The 23319-nt window shown below is 38.5% G+C and overlaps 1 protein-coding gene across 1 annotated transcript; it reads left to right on the top strand.

Annotated features, from left to right (window-relative positions):
- Positions 1-16178: 16178 nt before the first annotated feature.
- On the top strand, positions 16179-22429 carry LOC108675567. The gene is made up of 8 exons (XM_018163589.2): positions 16179-16236; positions 16608-16793; positions 17108-18784; positions 19138-19253; positions 19876-19995; positions 21008-21165; positions 21442-21493; positions 22295-22429. Exons 1-8 carry the CDS (start codon positions 16179-16181, stop codon positions 22427-22429), a joined length of 2502 nt encoding a protein of 833 aa, XP_018019078.2.
- Positions 22430-23319: the final 890 nt, after the last annotated feature.

The following is a 23319-nucleotide window of genomic DNA, read 5'->3' as shown; positions in this document are numbered from 1 at the left end:
ATAAATCTACCAGACTCTACCCTCTATACACACCAACTAGTAGTGACTGAGTGACTGACTGCACTGTTCCCATTTAATTCAGACCAATAAACCAATACTAAACATAAACTGAATGATAACCAAACAAACCTCATACGACTTGAAACGAGACTTAAGTTATGAGAAAAGCTAATACTGTTTGAAATAAACATGTGCACAATTCAAATATTTTATACCTATCCATTCACTGCATTTAATTATTTTATATATAGTCTTATAATTTGTAATTGTTTTTTTTCTAGTTTTAAATTCACATATTTAAAGATTGAAATTAAATATTTTAATTAGAATACTAGTATTAGGGTGGAAAATCTTTCTAATTGCCTAAAAGGTCAATACAATCTCAACCTCTCAATATACAGGGTGGGGAAGAACCGATTGAGCAGTTCTGAGGTAAAATAAAAGAGTAAAAGAGGTACACAAAGAAGAAAGTTTATTTTCCTAGAGGTTAGTATAACATACCATTTAGGATACTTATGTTTTGAAAACAATATCTGGAAGATGGGGGCCATTAGCTACAACACACTGTTGGAGTCGTTCTCAGAGCAGGGAGTAACCATGACAGTGAATTCCGATTGCTATGCTGCAATGTTGCAAAATTTCTTGCAGCCCAGGATGGAAAACATTGTTGAAAATGAAACATTGGGAGACGTGTGGTTCCAGCAGGATGGGGCTACAGCTCACACAGCCCGAATATCACTCAATGTTTTGAAACGCATGTTCCCAGACTCTGAGGGGTGATTTACAGTGGCCTGCGAGGTCACCTGATTTGAGCATTTGCGATTTCTTTCTTTGGGGACATCTAAAAGATTACTTATAGCCTTATAAGAATTAACTAAGCTGCTAGCTACGTACAATGTATTGCACACTTGATGCCTCTGTACCAAAAACATTCAATTTATTGGAACCTAATACACACTAAAGGCAACAAGTTTATATACCAATTTGTCATTCATATAGTACATTTATACTAAACCATGAATAACAATACCTCAATATAAATTAAAGACTGCCACTCAATTTATTTAAATATATGAAAAAATCAAATAAATCAAAAAAATAAAAAAAATCATGATTTTTTTATAAAAAAATCAAGTGATTTAATCACATGATTTAATCATTTTGATTTAATCATTGCCAACCCTGCTGCACAGCAAAGCTGAGGTCTTACCCATGGCAGAACACCTCTCTCTGCTCAGCTCACAGTATATATACCTTGCCAGCACCCTACAACCACACCACCTCAGCTAGGCGGCAGCTACCCTACTGTCACCCAGACATTGGGGCCCTGTCCCATGAAGCACACGCTTCAGGCCTGCTTCCTCCCTTTGGTCTCTCACCTGCTGGAGGAGGAGGCCCTTCCCCCTGACTCCTACTCCACTGCCCAGACTGCCCTTAGCACCCTGCACAGCTCTGCTGTCTCCTCCTACCTGGCCTCAGCAGGACAGCAGCTACTAACATGGTGTTGCTGATCCTTGCCCCCTCTGTCTCATCCAGCAAGCTATCCCTCCCCAGGGCGGCCAGAAGCGCCCTTTCCCAGCTCCGCTCTGGCTACTCATTGCAGCTCAACTCCTGCCTTGCCTGCATTGGTGCAGCTAATAAGCCTTCTCTTTAAAAAAATGAGAGAAAGGGTATATTTTTGCCTGCAATTTAGAAAAAGGGCTAGTAAAATGATATAGTTCTTTCAAGTTTCAACCCTGTTGGCCTGTGATATTGGAAAATTTTGACATGAATTGAGTTTGGTCTTGATGGCAGGATTTACTGTATATATAAATAATATAGATAGCATTTTTAGCAAGGGACAACAGGTTGTAACATGTAAACACTACTTTATAGCACAACCTTCCTGGCTGAGGGCAAAGGCCTTGGTAAGTTTGCAAGTCTGAGATGTTCTGTTAGTTCAACTAACTACTAGAGTAACCAGACTGTCTAGACACTGAAACAGTGACAAACAACAGATTTTTCAGAATCAGTTAATTTTTTAATTTATAATTTACTCAGGATTTAAACCAATATTTTATGTATGATAATGATGGTTTAAGCCTGAGCTGAGGTATTAATGATACTTTGCTGATCTCCCCATATCTTATGTCCCCTAGGACTCAGAAATGAACTTGAGGTAGAGTCTAAAAAAAGTCTCTGCTTTGCCAGTAGTCAGTATCACGTGCATTTTAGGATGCATGCATTTTAGTAACCATTATCTAACTGGAGGGCCTACCCAGATAGAGAGCCAGGGCCAGATGGTCTGGTCATGCATGCCTGCATGGGATGGTGCAGCCTGGAGCATGGTTATGAATTTTTCAGTACGGTTGAGCAATGAGGCTATGAGCAAGGCACTGCCCGCACTGGCAACTGAGTATGGGGTAAACACACCATATTCCGACACCTTAGGGACATAGCAAGAAGTTTTATATTGAATGTTTATTTATTTCCTGAGTTTTATATTAAAATTATCAAAGGTTAGTATAAAAAATGCTACCTACTAAATATGTTATTGAAATTATTATTAAATTCTTATTGAATTTATTATTAAAATTAATATTTAAATACATGTTAAAATTATTATTGTGTAATAGCATTCAAATAATTAGTGAACTTTTTATTGAAAAGATTATTAAGGGGACCGCCCTAGCTAAAATTTGAAAATTTTGAGTTTTTCTGTTTCTTATCTCATCTTAAAGGTTGTTTTCTTGCGCATCGAACGGTATAAGTATCGTCCCTGTACGTCGAAAAATGACTTTGTGACAGCTCCTCAAAGGGAGGCGGGTTTTAGGTCCCTTAACAAAACTCTACGAGGATAAATGACGCGCTGGTCACTCCACAAAGGAAGGCCTGGCATTAAGCAGCCAANTGCAATGCCTGTCTCTTATACACATCTAGATGTGTATAAGAGACAGTGTTGTTACCGGAGGTTAAATTAGGCTACTGTGTAGCCCAACCTTCATGTCTCTCTTTACTAATTATCATATTTCTTTAGTTCTCAATCCAACTCAATTTAAATTAAATATTTTTTATCTTTTTCAGTGTAGATGACCAAATTATCATTTGCAAACTTGAATTATCACTCTTAAGTATTTGGATTCTTACTCAGTATCTCACTCAGCCTGGGCACTCAGTTGCACTGGTGAGTGGTATGGAAATTTATATCATTTATTCATTGATAATTTTGGTTAAGTTTTGTCCTTGCTTTTACTTTGTTTGTATTCATCTCTGACTAATATTCTTTAGTTTGAAGAAGTTAAAATTTATTATATTGGATTATGGTCATAATTGATTCCAGTAAGTTATGTTCACAATTCATCTTGCAGTGTTCCTTTATTGATCTGTCCACTTGTGATTCCTTTCAATTCAATCCGTGTGTGAGTACTCGTTAGTTTTAAAAATAAATTCACAATATGGAGATGAGTTTTTACTAGTTTTATGGAGAATAATGGTTCTTGCTTTGTTTACATTCTACATCCCATCAGGTTATCAGTCATTCATGATTTGCATTTTTATTCTGTTCTTTCTGTTTGCAGTTAAGTCTAGGTACTCATCTCCACCTGTCCATGCTCCTTACATCCAATTCACTAGCATATTTTCATTACACATTTATTTCAAATTAAAACAACCATTTCATTTGCAATTTTATTAAGTTGTGTGTTTATTTACTGTCCCATATTTTAATTCATTTTGCATTAACCATTCTATCATTTTCCTTCATTCAGAGTAGGGTTGTTGCCAGTTAGTTAGAAGCAGATAACAGGTTTATCTCACCTGCGGCGCGAGACATTTTAGACCCGGCAACATTGTTACTGTCAACCGGGGGCTACTCGGGACAGATTTGATCTTTTTTTTTGTTAATAACAGTTAATAACTTCTTACAATGAAACATTTCATAAACAAATTTAGGCTCATTTTATAGCTCTTTGCGAGGGCTATCGAATGGCATTGTCAAAAAAATTCCATATGCTATTCGTAAGTTGCCAGACGCAAAAAAAAGATTGTCCCGAGTAGCCCCGTCGGTCGGGGCTACTCGGGACAATGGGAATAAAACTTCATTTCAAAACATTTGCAGCATGCAGAGCGTACTCATGATAACTCATCCATTACTAACAGTACCGTCAACCGGGGCTACTCGGGACAGATTTGAACGATTAGTTTTAAATAACAGTTAATAACTTCTTACAATGAAACATTTCATAAACAAATTTAGGCTCATTTTATAGCTCTTTGCGAGGGCTATCGAATGGTATTGTCAAAAAAATTCCATATGCTATTCGTAAGTTGCCAGACGCAAAATAAAGATTGTCCCGAGTAGCCCCGTCGGTCGGGGCTACTCGGGACAATGGGAATAAAACTTCATTTCAAAACATTTGAAGCATGCAGAGCGTACTCATCCATTACTAACAGTATCCAACGTATCTTTTGGAGAAATAAATCATAGTTTAGGTCAATTACTTTTCATTCTATGATGCCTGGTGCACAATTCTATACATGACATACTATGCACAATTTTGTGATGACCGATGATGCACTAATTTTTCGAGAAGTGAAATTTTTTCGCTGAGCAAGGAAAATGTGATCAATATTCTTTGTTTTTAATCAATTTTTTTCATAATTGGAGCCTTTGCTGAGGTTCTACCGTAAATGCTGCGTTTTTGGGGGTGTCCCGAATAGCTCCGGGGGGGTGTCCCAAGTAGCCCTGCTGTGCGGAAATGGCTGCCATTTCTTTTTGGAATGAGATAGGCAAATTCTATCAATTACGTTTTCAAGCCAACACCTGGGTGCCACTTTTATGTAAGTACAATTTTTTAATACAGCGAATATTTTTTTTGCTACATACCTTAGCAGTTGTAACTTTGCAAAAGATAGTTTTTCACCACTTTTTTCAGGAATTTTTCAAAGCAAGTAAATGTAGTATTTTTCAACTTCTTTTACACTACATAGATAGGAAAAATGTTGACGTTTACACCATTATTTTTTGTTTTGCAATATTCCAATTAGTTTCGCTAATACAACAATTTTACGCCGTGTCGGAGGCCTGTCCCGAGTAGCCCGCTTGTCCCGAGTAGCCCCGGTTGACGGAAATGATAATGTTACAAATTTCAATAATATTTTAAATAATAAATGTAATAATAATATGTCTAATAAAAATTCAATGATTATACGGTATTACAATTATAATTACGTATATTAAAAATTATATCAATACTTTCAATATTTCCAATAATAATTTCTATAGTACTGTCAATATGGGTTTTAATAGTAAGTTTAAAATTAATTTTTATCAAAATTTTAAGAATAGAAATCCAGAAAAAATTCAAAGAGAATGTTATGAAACGTCCAGGGAACATAAAACATTTACTGTCAACTGGGGCTAGGTGGGATGATTTCATTCATTCATTTCATAAAAAAGTTAAGGCTCATTTCAAAGCTCTTTGCAAGGGCTATCACATGGCTTCTCCAAAAAATTTTCATATGCTATTCGTAAGGTGCCAGAAGCAAAAGAAGAGTGTCCCGAGTAGCCCCGTCGAACAGGGCTACTCGGGAAACTTGGAATAAAACTTCATTTTAAATCATTTGAAGCATGCAGAGTGTACTTATCCATTACTAACAGTACTCTGAAGTCCTCCTCTTTCATTGTAGATGATGTAGAGGTAGAATAAATGACATTTTCTGTGATTTTTACTTGTTTTTCCTTTATTGATATGATATTGCCATATAGGTACATTAATTACCGTATTATTGATGCAATATTACCGTATCCATGAACATGCCATTGAGCATTTTCAACGACCTTGGCCACTGCAAGCTTCTTATCAGCAGCCTTATAGCATTTTTTCTGTATCTGTAAGCTTACAACACGGCTTGTAATTTCACACCATTTTAATTGGGTTAAGTGAATTTACTATAAAAAAATTGTGAAAAACATACCATGATACCTGAAACAGAAAGGAATGTTTTAGTGACAACCATCATATGTTTTGGAGAAATAAATCATAGTTTAGGTCAAATACTTTTCATTCTATGATGCCTGGTGCACAATTCTATATATGACATTCTATGCACAATTTTGTGATGACCAATGATGCACTTATTTTTCGATAAGTCAAATTTTTTTGCTGAGCGAGGTAAATGTAATCAATATTCTTTGTTTTTAATCAATTTTTTTTCTTAACTGCAGCCTTTGCTAACTGGGGTTCTAGTGTAAATGCATTTTGGGGGTGTCCCAAATAGCCCTGGGGCTGGGGGGGTGTCCTGAGTAGCCCTGCCATGCGGAAATGGCCGCCATTTTTTGGGGGATTGAGGTATGTAAACTCCGCAAATAAAGTTTTCATGCTGACACTTGTCTGCCACTTTTTTCTAAGCAAATTTTTTTAATACGGCAAATATTTCTTTTACTACAGATCTTAGCAGAAGTAACTTTTCAAAATATTGTTTTTCACCATTTTTTTCAGGAATTTTTCAAAGCTAGTAAATGTAGTATTTTTGAACTTCCTTTATACTACCGTACAGGAAAAAGTCATATGGTACAGTCATAAAAAGTCATACGGTACTACCGTACCATATAGGAAAAATGTTGACATTTACGCCACTATATTTAGTTTTGCAATATTCCAATTAGTTTTGCTGCTAAAACAGATTTACGCCGTGTCGGAGGACTGTCCCGGATTACCCCGCCCCTCCCGAGTAGCCCTGGTTGACGGTATAGCAAATTTTGCATCATTTTACTTAATTAAATTCATGTCTGATCTTGGGAACTCCATACAAAATGATTCAAACTAGACCCTGACTAGTGAAAAATAGGTATTGCTTCACTTATCGCTAGATAGGTATCGCTAAAAATCAATTGCAGAATAAATGATTTGTTTTGTAATCAGAATATGTTTTTAAGTAATAAGCTCTCAGCAAACATGTCAAATTTTAGGTAAACATTTGCAAATGCTTATGCTGTAGGGTAGAAATTGCCTGAACTCAGATATTATTCGCGAACAATACTCAGCTTTTAATGCATCAACTTCAAGACGAATTCCACTCTTTTCAATGCCACTGATCTCACAGTATTAGCTATGTACAAACAAACATGTCGATGTCAGAAATTGCTGTTTTGACTCTAACAACACTGATGGCAGCAGCAAACATTGCCGGTCAGAAAATGCATTATAATATGATACTTCCATGTCGATCTGCAGTAACACGAACATCCAGATGTCCTGCAGAGGTCAGAGCTTTAGCAAGTTCCTCATTGGACACTTCACTGCCAAATGGGCCAATAACTCCTGCTGTTGTAGTTTGGCTAGCAGGAAGTCTGCATTTAATTTTCCACATGCCCAGCTTCTCTATTTCCAGCAGATGTGGGACACCTTGGGATGTTTTCATATTTAGAACTAGTAAACTACCGGCAATATTTTTTGACATGCTAGAGATGCCAACTTTTCTAAAAGCTGAGGTGGCCAGTGCCTTGCTGAGAGTAAGGTCATTAGAGAGGAACCTACTTAAATCAACTTGACCAGGTGCAGATTGACAGTCTCCACAGTCCACCATCCCATGGTCAGGAAGATGTGCCAGGTGCGCGGGAATTTATTTTGTCATTTTAACGACCTGCGCGGTGCGCCGTACTTGTACTATGCTGGTAAAAAAATGCGCCGTGCGCCGTACTTTAGAAAGCTAAAATAGTTCTACTATTTTAGTTGACAATATACGTGAGTATATTGACTACGCGAGTCGAACTGACAATAATAAAATGTAAGACATGTCCGGGTTACTTCTGACTCTTCCGGTTGTCCGTCTTGTCGGATACGGAACGTACGGTAATCGTAAACTGCGGCTGTTATACATACGAAATGTAAACAGATGGTGTTCACTTGTTGCCATATGACTTTGGAGAAAATTTCTTCTAAAATAATGATGGCCGGGATTGCGCGAACACGTGCGCGAAGATAATCAATTTTCATTACATTGCGCCAACTGTGCACAGCAATAGCTTAAAAAAAGTGAAAATGCGTGGGAAAATTCAACGAAAACATACATCATCCTGACTCCTGAGCAGTGTGGAATTCTAGAGGGATGTTAAATTAACCAGTACACATAGCATATAGGAAAGCAGGACCTGAAAGCTTGGAAAGGCCAGGAACTTTACACTTTCAGTCAATTATATACACATCCTATCCCTTTCCAGAATTCCAGCTGTGATTGATTGATAAGATGGTGATTTTAGCCCCTTTCAGTTTTCCAGCTGTGATTGGATTGGTTAATGGAATTGTAAATTGTAATGTTATTTTGCTTTCTAGCTGTGATTGGTTGATGGGGATGCTTTCAAGCTGTAATTGGTTGATGGGGATGCTTTCAAGCTGTGATTGGTTGATGGGGATGCTTTCAAGCTGTGATTGGTTGTGTCCATAAGCCCCGCCCCCAAATATGGTATATGTGCTACAGTACTGGTTAACTAAATACTTAACTTAAACTTCATTATGAACAAAGGGCCTGGAAAATTAAAAAAAATCCATTAAATAAAATAAAAAATATCTATCAAACAACATCCAAATTATTCTATAACAAACCTGATGTACTATACAATTGAAATTTGAAACAGTTTGTCCACTTATAATCCATCTTCACATTTATATATAGTCAGTAACATGACAGAGCACTGTATCAAAGGAAAGCTTTTCACCTTGGGTGGAAAGTTTTTTTATAAGTGAACTTCCATTCTTAGAATTCCAGCCTGAATTCCTGAGTGTGGCCACCATCTAGATCTAGGAGTGAAATTGGCTTGATCAAAATGACACATTTGCTGACTTGTCAGCCTGTCAGGTTTTCTACATTGTTTCTTTGTCCAGCTGTAATTACAGTTTCAGAGACTCAGAGTCAGTCAGTCAGAGACATCATCAAGGGCCCACAAGGGGGAGAGAGCTTAAGAATCCCTCAAAGTCAAAGTTGTGATTCTTGTGAATACCAGAATTAGTTTTAGTTGTAATGTTGGGCAATAAAATGGGCATCATGGGAAGAACATTTGATGAAGTATTACAGATCAGCTGGACAGTGGGCACTAACCACACCATGGCTACTGTGGGGAGGGAGGTCCAGGTTATATTGAATTGCTGAGCCTGAGCTCTGAGACAGTCTGAGTTAAGCCTATGGCTAAGGGAGCCTAGGGAGGTGGTTGTGAAAGAGATGGAATTCCATTGGGATCGAAAGAGGAAAGTAACAGGTTTTCATGACTGGAGCAAGTGTTTCCATCTGAGTCTGAATGATTAGAAGCTCCACTTTGCTTTCTCCGTTTGTTTTTGCCCATCGTGTCCAGCACAAGTGCAGTGTCAGTGAGTGCACCACAAGGCTGACAAAGGGCAACCGCCCTTCAACGGATTACAAAAAAAAATAATAGTTTTGATAGATGATAAGTATAAATAATGCTGAGAAATAATTACAACTTTACAGTGAAGAAGAGCAAGCCAGTTGCCTTTCCTTTGTTGGAGTTCGAGCTTCGAAGCTAGCGCACACAACATACGTCTTCGTCTTCACGTCTTGTCACCATCCGATCCAGTCTGGCCACCAGCTGACTCTCCCATAAACGAATATAATCCGGATTCCGAACCCGGATCGGCCCGCCGGACCAAGTGACTATAAGCAGACCGCCGGACCAGGTTCATAAAGATATAAAAGGTTGCAAATAATCTAAAACGGGGTCGCCTGCCTGGCCCTGCCAAAGACCACCACTACCAGTCTGCCCTACGGTAGATGTAATGGACCATCATGCTTCCTGCCTTCCGGAACGTAGCCTTCAACACTTCAAGCCGTCCGTATCTAGGCCGTGGGTCGAACCAGCCATCGGTCGAACTGCCACTCGTCAAAGTGATTAAATAGGAAAAAAGTAAAGAGAAATTAGTTTCTTATCGTCTCATATATTTTAAAGTTGGAGAATCGGAGTGATTACTCCACCAATTTTACGTTACGATCAGGTGCAGGTTCAAGATACCGGTATTCATTACTTATCGTTTTGTCAGGTGGTCGCCGAGTGGCGTTTGATTGGCACATATGAAAAAGGTTCTCTTTCTGGAAAGGTTACGGCAAAAAATAGTACAAAGAGAGGGTTGTAATGAAATACTGATACATTTCATATTAAATCGAGAAATTCAGGTTCACATCCTACGTTAACATAAATCTCTAGTATTTGAAAAATGTAATCCGACACAATCAAAATTGAGAACCTATCAGTTTACATACGTTGATAAATTGCAGTACCGTTGAGCCGTACGGCCGTTGCAAAAGACCGTATTGTATACGCACACTTTGCGGCCGTAGATTGAGCGGCCGTACCGCTGCTGTATTCTCGCGTCCGCTTTGACAGTTGCTCTTTCTTCATGGCCGTATTTCTCGCGCTATAGTGATGTCTCGCGGCCGGTCTAACCGTAGAGTTTATGATGACCGTACTTCGGAATAGTGGTGCTCGTCTTCATAGTCGATGAAAATACTCCAACTCCGTTGTCGTACTGCGGTCGAGATGGCTGTGACCGTACCGCTTCTTCTGATGAAAATAGTGACCGTACTATTGATGACCGTACCGATGATAATTCTTGGTGTAGAGCTCGAAACTTAGATCTTCTGATGACCGATGACGTGCGTTATAATCATTGTACAACTCGTGGCTCTCTCGCATTGTCTCACGGCTGAGTCGCAGCCGTAGTGTTGATGTTGATTTTCTTGACGTGCTCACCGGACTCGTCGTTGCCTTGATAGTCTAGGGTTTTCGCGAGTCGCGACCGTCAATGTTCGAAAACGACAAACCGCCGGCCTCACGGCCGCGGCCGTTGCAAAGTCCGCTGCAGACTGTGCTCGTGACCGTGACTTTCATTGAACCAACCCTTGGCGCGAATTTTAAGGTCCTTCTATACGCTAGTGTCGCGCACAGGTAAGCCTATACCCTCGAAGTGATGCCGTGACGGTTGTGAGTTCCACAAGGCCAGCACCTTTGATACCCTCGCCGTTTCAAACTATAAACAACCCTCGTTCTCCTGGTCTCGAGAACAACAGCACCTTATACAAGCTTTACACAGTTCCACCCCAAATTCCTGTAGCCTTCTCAACACTTTACCCTAAGTCTCTAACTTTCATAACTTTCATAACTCAATTTACGAATTAATTCACCCACAGACTGCGTTCTATAAAATATAACATAATTTTAAGTCAGAATTACCGACGCTCTAATCAGAAGGACGATAAATTTTGGAACAGAACTATGCTATCTGAAACCTAACCTCAGACGCGGTGAACGTGATATTACGTGATTTAACGATGCCTGGAAGTCATATTCGATCCGCTGCCTGGTGGTGAACGGCAGGTGGTGGCCAAGGCCGGTAGAGGACAAAGCAGAGTGGTGCACGGCTGATCGGTGTAGGTCCGGAGAGATCCAAGGCGTTCGATTCAGGGCATATTGGTGCACAAAATTGGTGGTGCACGGCTACGCTCCCCTAAAACGTAGAGAAAACTTGAAATTTTACATAACAAATTTTAAAATTTTGCTCAGAAAAATTTCGTCAGGCCAGCACATGAAGACCTAAGAAAGTGCATTTTTCGTTCGAATTAATTGATAGAGAATGTTTGAACACGCCCAGCAATCAAAACCCTTCTATCGAATTTTTGTCAATTTACTCATAAGAATTTCATGTCAGGTCCGTGGGACCCCGGACCCCGGTCCAAGTGACTTAAACCCTGACCAGGACCAATGTATTCGAGTCACAGAAAAGCTTATTTTTCGATCGAACTAATAGATAGAGAAGGTTCAGAATGTTTCTGGACGTTTCAGAACATTCTATACCAATTAGAATACCAATTGTGACCCGAATCCATGGGAGCGGGTTGTAGTAACTTGGTCCGGGGTCCCCCGGACCTGTCAAGAAATTTTTCTAAGTGAATTGACAAAATGCTATAAATATGTTTTCTTCTTTAGCGTTTCAGAACATTATCTATCGATTAATTTGATCTAAAAATTCGCCTCTCTTAGACTGTCATGTGCCGGTCAGACGAAATTTGTATAAGCCTAAATGAAAATTTGATCTGTGGAATTTCAAGTTTTCTCGACGTTTCAAATTGTTTGCAGCTTTTCAATTTTGTGAACCGGGTCCGGCGGACAGATACGGGTCCAGGTTTTAGTCACATGGGCCGGGTTCGGCGGAGCAGTTCGGGTCCGGGTTCTAGTCAGTACAAAGGTTCAGATGTAGCATGACCAGAAACTATCGTACCATGATTATGGCGAGGATGCTGCAAAACTTGAACTGTAGGTTCACGCATCTGCGCATGGCTCTGATGCATTTGGCGCAGATGCAAGAAAATGCTCCCTGCATATTCGGATTTGCACTAATAACTTTTACTGCCATGCAACTAAATTATTCAACTTTAGAACAGGAATTAACTGCATTACGATTATATTAGAAAAGTGGTTACTTATTTATCTGAGCTGTAAAATGAAAAATTGTAGCCTGACCAAACATGAAATGCGTTGAATCTTAGCTTCGCATTTTGATTGTAGTTACAATTCAGTTTACACTACAACTTTGCTACAGTTCCAAGCATTATTTCTACCCGATCGCCAAAAGGGATATCGTTCATGTTGTACGGAAACTGAATGATTTGCTTACGACAGGAAAAGCGTGGGTCCTAAGATCTCCAAGAGACAAATCATGCATAATTTTATGTCAAGTTATGTCTCAGCCACAACCATGCATCCTTTCATGCCTTGTCATGCCTCAGCCACAACCATGCATCCTTTCATGCCATGTCATGTCTCAGCCACAACCATGCATCCTTTCATGCCATGTCATGCCTCAGCCACAACCATGCATCCTTTCATGCTATGTCATACCTCAGCCACAACCATGCATCCTTTCATGCCATGTCATGCCTCAGCCACAACCATGCATTCTTTCATGCTAAGTCATCCCTCAGCCACAACCATGCATCCTTTCATGCCAAGTCATGCCTCAGTCACAACCATGCATCCTTTCATGCCATGTCATGCCTCAGCCACAATGATTCATCACAACAAATTATGATTCAAAAATTTCATCAATCACTGCGCCTATGAAGCCTAATTGGTCCTCATTTGAAAACTTGTCGCATTATGTCCATAACCCTTCAATGCTCATTAATTTATAGGCACCCTGTTCTCCAGTTGTCAAGGTTGTTACGTGTTATAAATCGTTTGTGTTATAAATCGTTGTTTGACTTGTTATCAGTACAAAAATAAAGCTGTAAAATAGACGTATGGAATATTTTTTTTAAATAACACCATGCAACTTTATGTAAATGTGTTTTATTTTGTTCAAACGGAAGAATATGTTCAAATACAGTACAACAACGTTTGATTCAGGCTCCTGGATAAATAAAGAGAAACTAATAATTTTTATACATGTTTATTTTTTAGTTTGAATTTCACCAATATGTGCAAATGCTTTGCAAGTTTTGAATGGAAGGCATTCGTTAAATATGTGAAAAGGTTTGTTAAAAGTGAAGAATTGTGAACCGTCACTGTACAAATCCGTTAGTTTGCATATGAAATAATAATATTAGTATAAAAAAAACTTCACAATTATAACTGACGAAGACATGGACTTATGAAGGCATAATATTTGTATGGAGATATTGAGTGGTTGATGGATGATGAGTAACTTGCTGGCGTTATAAAAGACGTGGCTGGTAACGGCAACGCGTTGTGTTATCTTCGTAACTCACACGGCAGCGTCACTCACGTAACTCACACGGCAGCGTCACTCATGTAACTCACACGGCAGCGTCACTCATCATATCCGTTACCTGGTGTAACATCTCCGTTACCTGGTTTAACATCCCCGTTACCTGGTGTAACATCCCGTTACCTGGTGTAACATCTCCGTTACCTGGTGTAACATCCCCGTTACCTGGTGTAACATCTCCGTTAACGGGTGTAACATCGCCGTTACCTGGTGTAACATCCCAGTTACCTGGTGTAACACTTCCGTTACCTGGTGTAACATCTTCGTTAGCTGGTGTAACATATCCGTTACCTGGTGTAACATCCCCGTTACCTGGTGTAACATCTCCGTTACCTGGTGTAACATCCCCGTTACCTGGTGTAACACTTCCGTTACCTGGTGTAACATCTTCGTTACCTGGTGTAACATATCCGTTACCTGGTGTAACATCTCTGTTACCTGCGGCATGAAGCCTATTAACTCAGGCTGTTTATCAATATAACATTACTAACATGCTATGTTACATTACTTTATGTTAAAAGAATTTCTCGAAAAAGCAGTTTTGCAAAGATTTTTAGTAATTTTCGACGCTCAGACCCCTCTTCGTGTTTGTAGAATCTCTAATTTGAAGACTGAACATCCTGGTAGAGAGATGAATATTATTATTTATTATTATTATTATCATTATTATTATTATTTTTATATTATTATTATTATTATTATTATTATTTTTATTATTATTTTTTTTACTATTTTTATTACTATATTTTTAATATTATTGAAAAAATGCACTATTGTGCTCGTCATGTCCATCCGTCTGTCTGTCCGTCCGTGACTTAACGTTTTAGTCGACGCGAAAATGTGCTGTCTACCACTCGCTGCAGTGGGAACTGAGTTATATTTTTTAAAATAAATTTGACGCGTTCAGTCCTCGGAGAGTTCCACCAGCTCAGCGCTGGAGATTGGACATTGCATATGGAAATCAGATACTAAATTTCCTTCAGTGTGTGGGTGGCCAATCAAACGACACCAATAGGTCGAGACTACACAGAAATGCTTGTACACAATCTACACAGTACTGTACTGTAGTACTGTACAACTGTAACGGAGATGCCGCTTGTGACAGTCAGTAAAAGGTTTAATTAGAAAGGCTCGATGTTGAAAAATAAATCGCTGCCGTTAAGCATCAAGCAGTTAGGAAACTGACTGGCTTTGATTCTGGCTTTCAATTGATGATTTTAAAACTTTTAAATTGTTAATTTTAACGCAAACATTGATATGATTAAGCTTATTGATGTTGAAGTGTGCCTAGCTAATATAAATTACATATGTGTTAAGGTAGCTCAATAACATTATTAGCTTTAACAAGGAAGAATATTTTGAAAAAATTGCCGCCAATATCTTTAAGCATTAGCCTAATTTGAACCCGAAACGCGTGCAATCATTCGGATTATTACTAAATTAAAAAGATAGATAATTATTTTTCATCGTAAAAAGTCAGAAAAATAATATACATAAAAAATATTATAGTAGCGGCTTCAGCGTACATTTGGCCGTAGGCCTGTCGACGATTATACATCGCTGAATATTTTGCAGCTATTTGCGGTCTCGAACACGCAACCCACTGCTCCAATTTTGCTGTGCTTAACCACCTGGCCACTAACCACTGTTGCAGGTAGATGGATCGAACCCATAGCTAGCTGCACTAATCCTAATAATCTCAACTGTGACCACTGAACCTCCCTGCCTATACAATAAAAACATACACAAAATGCATTAACAATTATAAAATTTAAAATAAAATAGTATGCATTGATATCTTTAATACTTTTAAGTAATATAAAACGCATGACTCGGAGAAATGAGTTTGACTTTGTTCAAATAGCGACACACTTCTTGTATAAGAGGTCATCCCGACTTAGTTGAGGCTATACTGTTCGAAAAAATAGTGAAAAAAAAAATATTTTCTCTTCGACGAAATCGTGAAGTCACGGACAGACGGACTGACAGACAAACGGACATGACGGGCACAATAGCGCTTTTTTGTCCATAAATGAGAAAATGCGCTAAAAACGGTCTTACCGGCGTTCTAGCAGCCAGCCGCCCCGTGAAAATGAACCATTTTGCCATGTTTTCCAGATGTTACAGGGTTTCTAGTGTAAAATTGGAATAAAAACGGCAACACGATGTTTATTTTCACGTGCCGGCCGGTTACTGAAACGCCGCACAAACACGTATATCAAGCTTCGACAGATTTGTGCTTCTCTTGTGCGTAAAAAGTGTGTCAAAATTCGGATAATATGATCCATTCACTTCATTATAACCAGCATTAGAGCTTAAAGCAGTGTAGAAGGTAGGGTACTTTTTCGTTGATTCATGTTTTATTTTCAGATGCTGAACTTCAAACGCAAAAAATATCAATATCATTCAATGATTGCCTTGGCCGCAATTTCACTGGCACTGCTGCCAGCGGCGTCTTCTTATTTGGGTGAGTTGTGCTAGAATTAAATTGAAATGAACTTGTTTACATCAAAAGCCCATGCTTTTTACATCAAAAGCCCATGCACATCAAGAAACGTTAAGTATATATTAATAAAATTTCAATAATTGAATAAATTGAATAGATACCGACTTGTTCTTTAGTAATTTACTCATCGTGACTTCCTTGTTAACTGCTATTGCCAGTTCCGTGAGCGGTGATCCAGCTAATAAACTTCATATGAACTCGGATGTACATCTGAGCCAACACGATATTTAGAATTTCTGTATTTTAATTATATATATTTAAAATTTCCGTGCCTGCCAACAAAAACTTCTTGAAATTATAAGCGTTAATTTTCTAATTTCCCGAACATGCAGCTCCCCGAGCCTGGTTCCAGAAGGACCGCATAGCCACCACCCGCAGCGCCCTCGTCTACTCTGGCCCCGACGTCCCCGACATGGTTGAACTTACGGCATGTGCACGTATAATGGCTACGCAAGGACGAGCTCTCTTCCCTGTCATTTCTTACGCCACTAATGACTTTGATAACGAACTTTTAATCAGTGAGTCAATGATAACACTTATTAAAAATTGAATTGGGAAATTTTCCCGTTTGTTATTGGGATAACGTTATGTCATATTTTCCGATCTCAACTGCCATGAAGAAGGGAATTCTAAAAATATTAGAAAATTTCCCGTATGTTATTGGGGTTGCGTTCTGTCATATTTTCCGATCTCGACTGTCATCATGAAGGAGTGAATCCCATAAATATTGCTTAAAACGTTTTAACATGATAGTTTTATACGATGCAGTAGTTATTACATCATTACATGCATCACTAGAACCTTGGATGTGAATGTAATGAAAGCGTGGTAGTTTTCAGATATGGCCAACAAACCATGAAGTTCAACTGCTGCGATGGCAACGCAACGGTTGAGTTTCCCTTTAAATTCTACCTCTACAAATGGTACTCATTTTGCTTAACTGTGCACCTGTGGAACGCAACTTATGAACTTTGGCACAATGGAGAGATTAAGTCAGGGTTTCTGAATGTTGACCCCCGGAGCAACCGTTCAGCCATCATCATGCGAGGCCGAGGAACTCTAATGGTGGGGCAAGAACAAGACGTGCAGGGTGGAGGGTTCAATGAGGAGCAAAGTATGCAAGGATACATTTCCGATCTTCGATTGTTCTCACGTGCGGTCGACTCTGAAGTTAGTCGTAACTACTCCAATTGTGTTGACTCTAAAATGCCTTACGTTGCATACCTCGATATGAACTCTTCTTTTACAGTCACTGATGTTGAATTGGACTTGATGGAAGTCAATTCAAAGAGGTGCTTTAATTCGCAGGCATACGATGTCGTGTTCCCAGAGTTAAGGACATTTCGAGAAGCGTTAAATCTTTGTTCTTCGATAGGTGGGATTATGACTCTTCCTCAAGATGAAATTCAAAACCAAAATCTTTTACAACTTGCTTTTCGTTACTCGGATATTTGCCCCACTTCTAAAACAGACTTTCTGTGGATTCGAGCCCATCACTTGCACAAGACACAATCCGTCGTGGATTTCATGACCGGAGAGATCCTAAAATACAACAAAGTCGTCGACTCGAAGATCGCGCTGGAGTACACCGAAGACACCTGCGGGACCTTTAATGGAGACCCTCAGGACATGGAGATGTGGCTAGGGACTTGGCAAACCAGCGACTGCGTCGAGCCACGATGTACAGTTTGTCGATTCGAACAACCCACAATGTTGACACTGAGAGGTCTGTGCGAGAAATCTTATTTCGATAAGATGTACTTTGTATCAACGGACGATCAAGGAAGAGTTGAGTATGTTGGTCAATACTACTCCACGATTCAGCTGAAATCAGATGATCCAAGAACCATATTAGGCCACTGGCAATTGACTCGCTTAGACCAGCCCCGTGTTTATGCCACTATGGCGAGAGAGTTCTTTGGTCACTCGCCTACTGGCCTCAACAAGTGGAATGTTGAAAACGACATTTGCAGTGGTAAAGAAATTGAACTGAAACTTACGGTATGCAAATCAGGTGAATTCACCTGTAAGTACGGAACTTGCACATCGATGAGGCAGCGATGCGATGCCAAACACGATTGTCCAGATGGCAGTGATGAAATGGACTGCGATTCAGTGATTTTCCCAGCGAATTATATCGATAATGAAGCCCCAAAATCTCAAGGACAGCATATGGCAGGTTCATCAATTTTACAGATGGACTTCCACATCACGATTCTGACCATCAAGCATGTTAGCCTCCAAACCTTCCAGTTAACCGTTGAGCTAATGACGTCGTTTCAATGGTGTGACAGTCGTTTGAATTACAGGAACCTAAAAGGGGACGGAAGGTTGACAAAGTTGGACGATGCCATCGAACAATATGGTCTTTCCCGAAAAGTATGGCTTCCTGGGGTTAATTTTTACGGCGCAGAGTCTGCAGCAAGCGACGTTACTCGTAGGGCGCAGGAACTGTTCATTGTCAGGAGGAGTGAACCGATGGCCAGGAGTTTGGAGAGCGTGTTTGAAGGTACGTGGATGCCTGAAACGTGAGGTTGCTCATTAACGATACGACAGGTAACGTACGTATTTGATGCCAGCGTCACTTGAATAATTTTGTTAATTCAACTTAGTTAATGCACGTAGCGTTCAAAAATATCATATTCGCCATCGAAGTTAAATTTCCTCCGAGTCTTTTAGCAAATGTTCTGAAAAATTCGTACTTATATGAGCTTGTTCGGTAAATAAACTTGCATTTTTGTCCTAAAAAATACCATTTTGAATGCAAATGCGTTGTGCAGACATGGCTACCTTCATCCTATCGCTATCAATCATGATTGTTATGTTAAGAACCAGTAATCCTATGCTCAGTTATAATCACAGACAACATTTTCGACGGAGAAGACAACCCTCTGCTGCTCAACGCAGCCTTCACGGTTTCTTCCAGCTGCTCCTTCGACTTCTTTGCTTTCCCTTTCGACACGCAAAAATGTTCTTTGGTAAGATTTTTAAAAATTACATTAGAATTGGTTTTAAAAAAATGCGCACATATAGGATGTGTTAATAAAAATATAATCAAAACATTTTGTAATTTTACTGAAAATTCTTCTGATTTTTCTGCTCTTTAATAAGTAATCTTATACCAAAAAGGAACGAACGCAATCAGGCAATGTTCTTTTTAATATTCCAGAAATACTCGTCAGCATACTTCATTCAAGTTATGAAAACAATCAAAACCTGGCAAGTGAAATTCAACAGGTTCCATTTCACCCCGTGATTTTTAGGGAGTGTTTCCGTAATACAAAAATGTCTTTATACACTCGTTTACGATCACAGTTAACAGTTTACTTTTGTTGTTGGAAATGGAACCCGAGTTCTTGTTAAAACATTTTAAAACTTTTTATGCCTTTCACTTCGATGTATGCGGTTACTTCTTACAATATTTACAGGCCTTAGTTTATGGACATGACTTCTTACTTGTCTTCCAGCTCCGCTGACTGACCGTGTTATCTTGACATCTCGCGAATGGTTAACCTGATTTTTAATGGAAGGATAGTTTTTCGTTCAATTGACATGGGAGAATAAAGTGTGATAAAATATAGTATTAATTAAACTTGATAGATGATTGCCCCGAGTGTGAGCCCTGTGAACCTGTCAGCTGCGGAAGGAGGAGTTATCTTCAAGGGGTCACCCCGCCTACTGGAGTACAGCGTCCAGAAAATATCTGTGAACGTCACCGAGGTAATCACATTTCATTATCTGTACATCAATCGCCAAAAATTGGTAATTACGGGATAAATTAATATCTTATGGCGAATATTTGGTTAACAAATTAACGTCTTGATTATAATTCATGAATGTTTAAAAGATTTCTCGATAGATTTAATTGTCATGCGGGTTGTTTTCGTGTTGTGAACTAAGTGCTTCAGATATTCAAACTCCCAACTTAATATAGCATGATTCAGCTTATATTTTGAAAAAATGTCAACGATTATCTACCGAATATTTGTCAAATTACATTTATTATGCTTAAGACTGACACCGTAAACATGCTCGTAGCACCGTCAGGGAACCGATGTATTAGACAACAGGGTCAACCAGGGTCAATGGAAACGGAAACGGTATAATGGACGACGGGGTCAATGGAAACGATATGTTGGACGATGGGGTCAATGGAAACGATATGTTGGACGGCGGGGTCAATGGAAACGATATGTTGGACGACGGGGTCAATGGTAACGATATGTTGGACGACGGGGTCAATGGAAACGATATGTTGGACGATGGGGTCAATGGAAACGATATGTTGGACGACGGGGTCAATGGAAACGATATGTTGAACGATGGGGTCAATGGAAACAGCAATTGGACGACGAAGTCAATGGAAAGGGGGTATTGACAACATAGTCAAAGGAAACGGGATATTGGCAATGGGATCAATGGAAACGGGATATTGGATAAAAGAGTTAAAGAAAACGGAATGTTAAACAACTGGTTGAAGGAACACGAAAATTTGACAACGGAGTTAACAGAAACGGGACTTTGTACAACTGTTTAACGGAAACGGGATATTGGACGGAAGGGGTAGAGGAACACCATTCTTGGCATCGAGGTTGAAGGATAACGGCGTCACCAGGGATATCCTGAGAAGCGCCTTGTTAGGGGCGAGTACTAGGATACATTCCATCAATCCATTCAGGAATTTTGACAAATGATTTTAGAATTGATATTACAAACATTGTTCTAACCACAGAAGCCTAGCGAGGACGGTTCATCTTCAGTAATCGAGGTATCGATGATACTAGAGAACTTGGTCACCTATCACATCATCAGCACCTTCGCTCCTACCTTGATTCTACTTATAATTGGGTACCTCTCCTTCCATTTCCCCCTGGACGACTTCAACGACAGGTACCATTCAGAAACTTATCATTAATAAAGTATCGTTAATATAATTCATAAATCATAATATAGTATAGTAAAATATTATTAATTATGCACTTGCTAGGAATAATGGAATTAAGGAATTAATAACTAGTTTATTGAATAACAAATAATAATGAACTAGCGCCAAATATGTGATGAAATAATAATGAGAAAATGATTGTTAAAAATGTATGTATTTTAGTTTTAATTTACTTAGTATAAATGTTCAGAGGTTGTAATATGTGTCCTGTTAATTTCCAGAGTGATGGTCACTCTGACGACACTGCTCGTTGAGGCTCAGTTCTTCACTCAGGTCAAACGTACATTCCTAATGTTAATATGAATATATTATATGTATGTTATAATTGTATTATGTATATTATAATTGCCGTTATAATTAATAGTAATACAATTTTATTACGTAATAATAATGAAATTTTTTTATTATGTACTTCAGAGCATTTTGATTATGATGTAAATATTATAATAAAACAATATTTTCTACCGCATGTACGATGAAAATTTATTCATTTTGAATATACATATAATTGAATATTCTAATATAAATATATCACAGGAAATTTCTCAACATTTGATTCAGATTTAATAATAATGATTTATTTTGAGTTTTGATCCGTTAGAAATTAAATCATCTTGCATAACATATATGAATGATAAAAAATTAATTACTTGAAAAGATAATGTAAAAATGTCATTTGATTTAAGCGATGTAATGAATTTCTTATACTCACATGTGCATTAAATATGTGTGAAAATATAAATTTTTAAATGATAGATCGTTCATCAATTACTAATCATTCATCAATTAATGCACGTGTCCTAAATTAATTTCTGTTAGGTTAGGTCTCTCGATGCTGTAGCATCTTTATAGGATGAGAAGATAGGCTTTTACAGTTCCCCCTTTTTTCGCCGTTTTCTACAAATTTCAAGTTTTCTTTAATTTTTTCTAAAAAGTTGCACTAACAAAAAGACCTTAAATTTTTGTTTTACATGCATGTACCAATTTTCAAAACAATTCGTCCGTAAATAAAAAAAAATATAATGATTTTTTTACCGAAACTGTCCCTTTAAATGTTCGCTGCACCGCTGTCAGGTATCACAGACCATGCCCCGTACAGCCTACCTACGGCTGGTAGACGTGTGGTTCTTGTTCTGCATCACCATGCCTCTTCCTCATCATCGTCGCTCTCGTCATCATCAACTACTTCTACGTGGTACTCTTATGTGATGCTTCTACGTGGCACTCTTACGTGCTGCTTCTACGTGGTACTCTTACGTGATGCTTCTACGTGGTACTCTTACGTGCTGCTTCTACGTAGTACTCTTACGTGCTACTTCTACGTGGTACTCTTACGTGCTACTTCTACGTGGTGCTCTTACGTGCTGCTTCTACGTGGTACTCTTACTTACTAGACAAACTTATATACTACTTCTACGGGGTATTAGACAGAATGCACACATACAGTGGGGGGAAATAAATATTCGTACACTTGAAAAATCGTATTTTAATGTATGTATGTAAGTACACAAACTTAACAGGAAAAGTGATTTAAATTATGTAAAGAGACGCATAGTATTCAAAAATACTATCAAAAGAAATTAAATCTCAATACAACAAAAAACAATGCAACATGTTCACTTTTCGGGTGAAAAAAGTATTCGTACAAAACAATAAATCCGCATTATTTTAATTTAATACTTGGTTAAATACCCTTTATTCAGCTCATGAATACTTTTTTCACCCGAAAAGTGAACATGTTGCATTGTTTTTTGTTGCATTGAGATTTAATTTCTTTTGATAGTATTTTTGAATACTATGCGTCTCTATACATAATTTAAATCACTTTTCCTGTTAAGTTTGTGTACTTACATACATTAAAATACGATTTTTAAAGGTTACGAATATTTATTTCCCCCCACTGTAGGTCACATTCAACTACTTTTACGTGGGTATTCCAGCATACTATATTAGGCATCCATTGTTGGGGACTAATCAATAAATAAGCATTCTTTGACCCCGAACACTTGGCCAATGATCGCAAATAAAAAGGATGAATAAAAACTGACAAATAAAGAACTATAATAATAAATGAACGATAAATACAAGAAAACAAATTA

Source organism: Hyalella azteca, unplaced genomic scaffold (genome assembly GCF_000764305.2).
Source record: "Hyalella azteca isolate HAZT.00-mixed unplaced genomic scaffold, Hazt_2.0.2 contig223, whole genome shotgun sequence".
Taxonomy (NCBI): Eukaryota; Metazoa; Arthropoda; class Malacostraca; order Amphipoda; family Hyalellidae; genus Hyalella; species Hyalella azteca.
Note: the sequence above shows the minus strand (reverse complement) of the source record. Positions and strands in the feature narration are given on the sequence as shown.

Coding starts and splice junctions, on each gene's coding strand:
- LOC108675567 (XM_018163589.2), top strand. CDS start 16,179: ATGATTGCCTTGGCCGCAATTTCACTGGCACTGCTGCCAGCGGCGTCT. Junction 16,237..16,607: donor AGCGGCGTCTTCTTATTTGG/GTGAGTTGTGCT, acceptor CCGAACATGCAG/CTCCCCGAGCCTGGTTCCAG. Junction 18,785..19,137: donor TTTGGAGAGCGTGTTTGAAG/GTACGTGGATGC, acceptor TTATAATCACAG/ACAACATTTTCGACGGAGAA.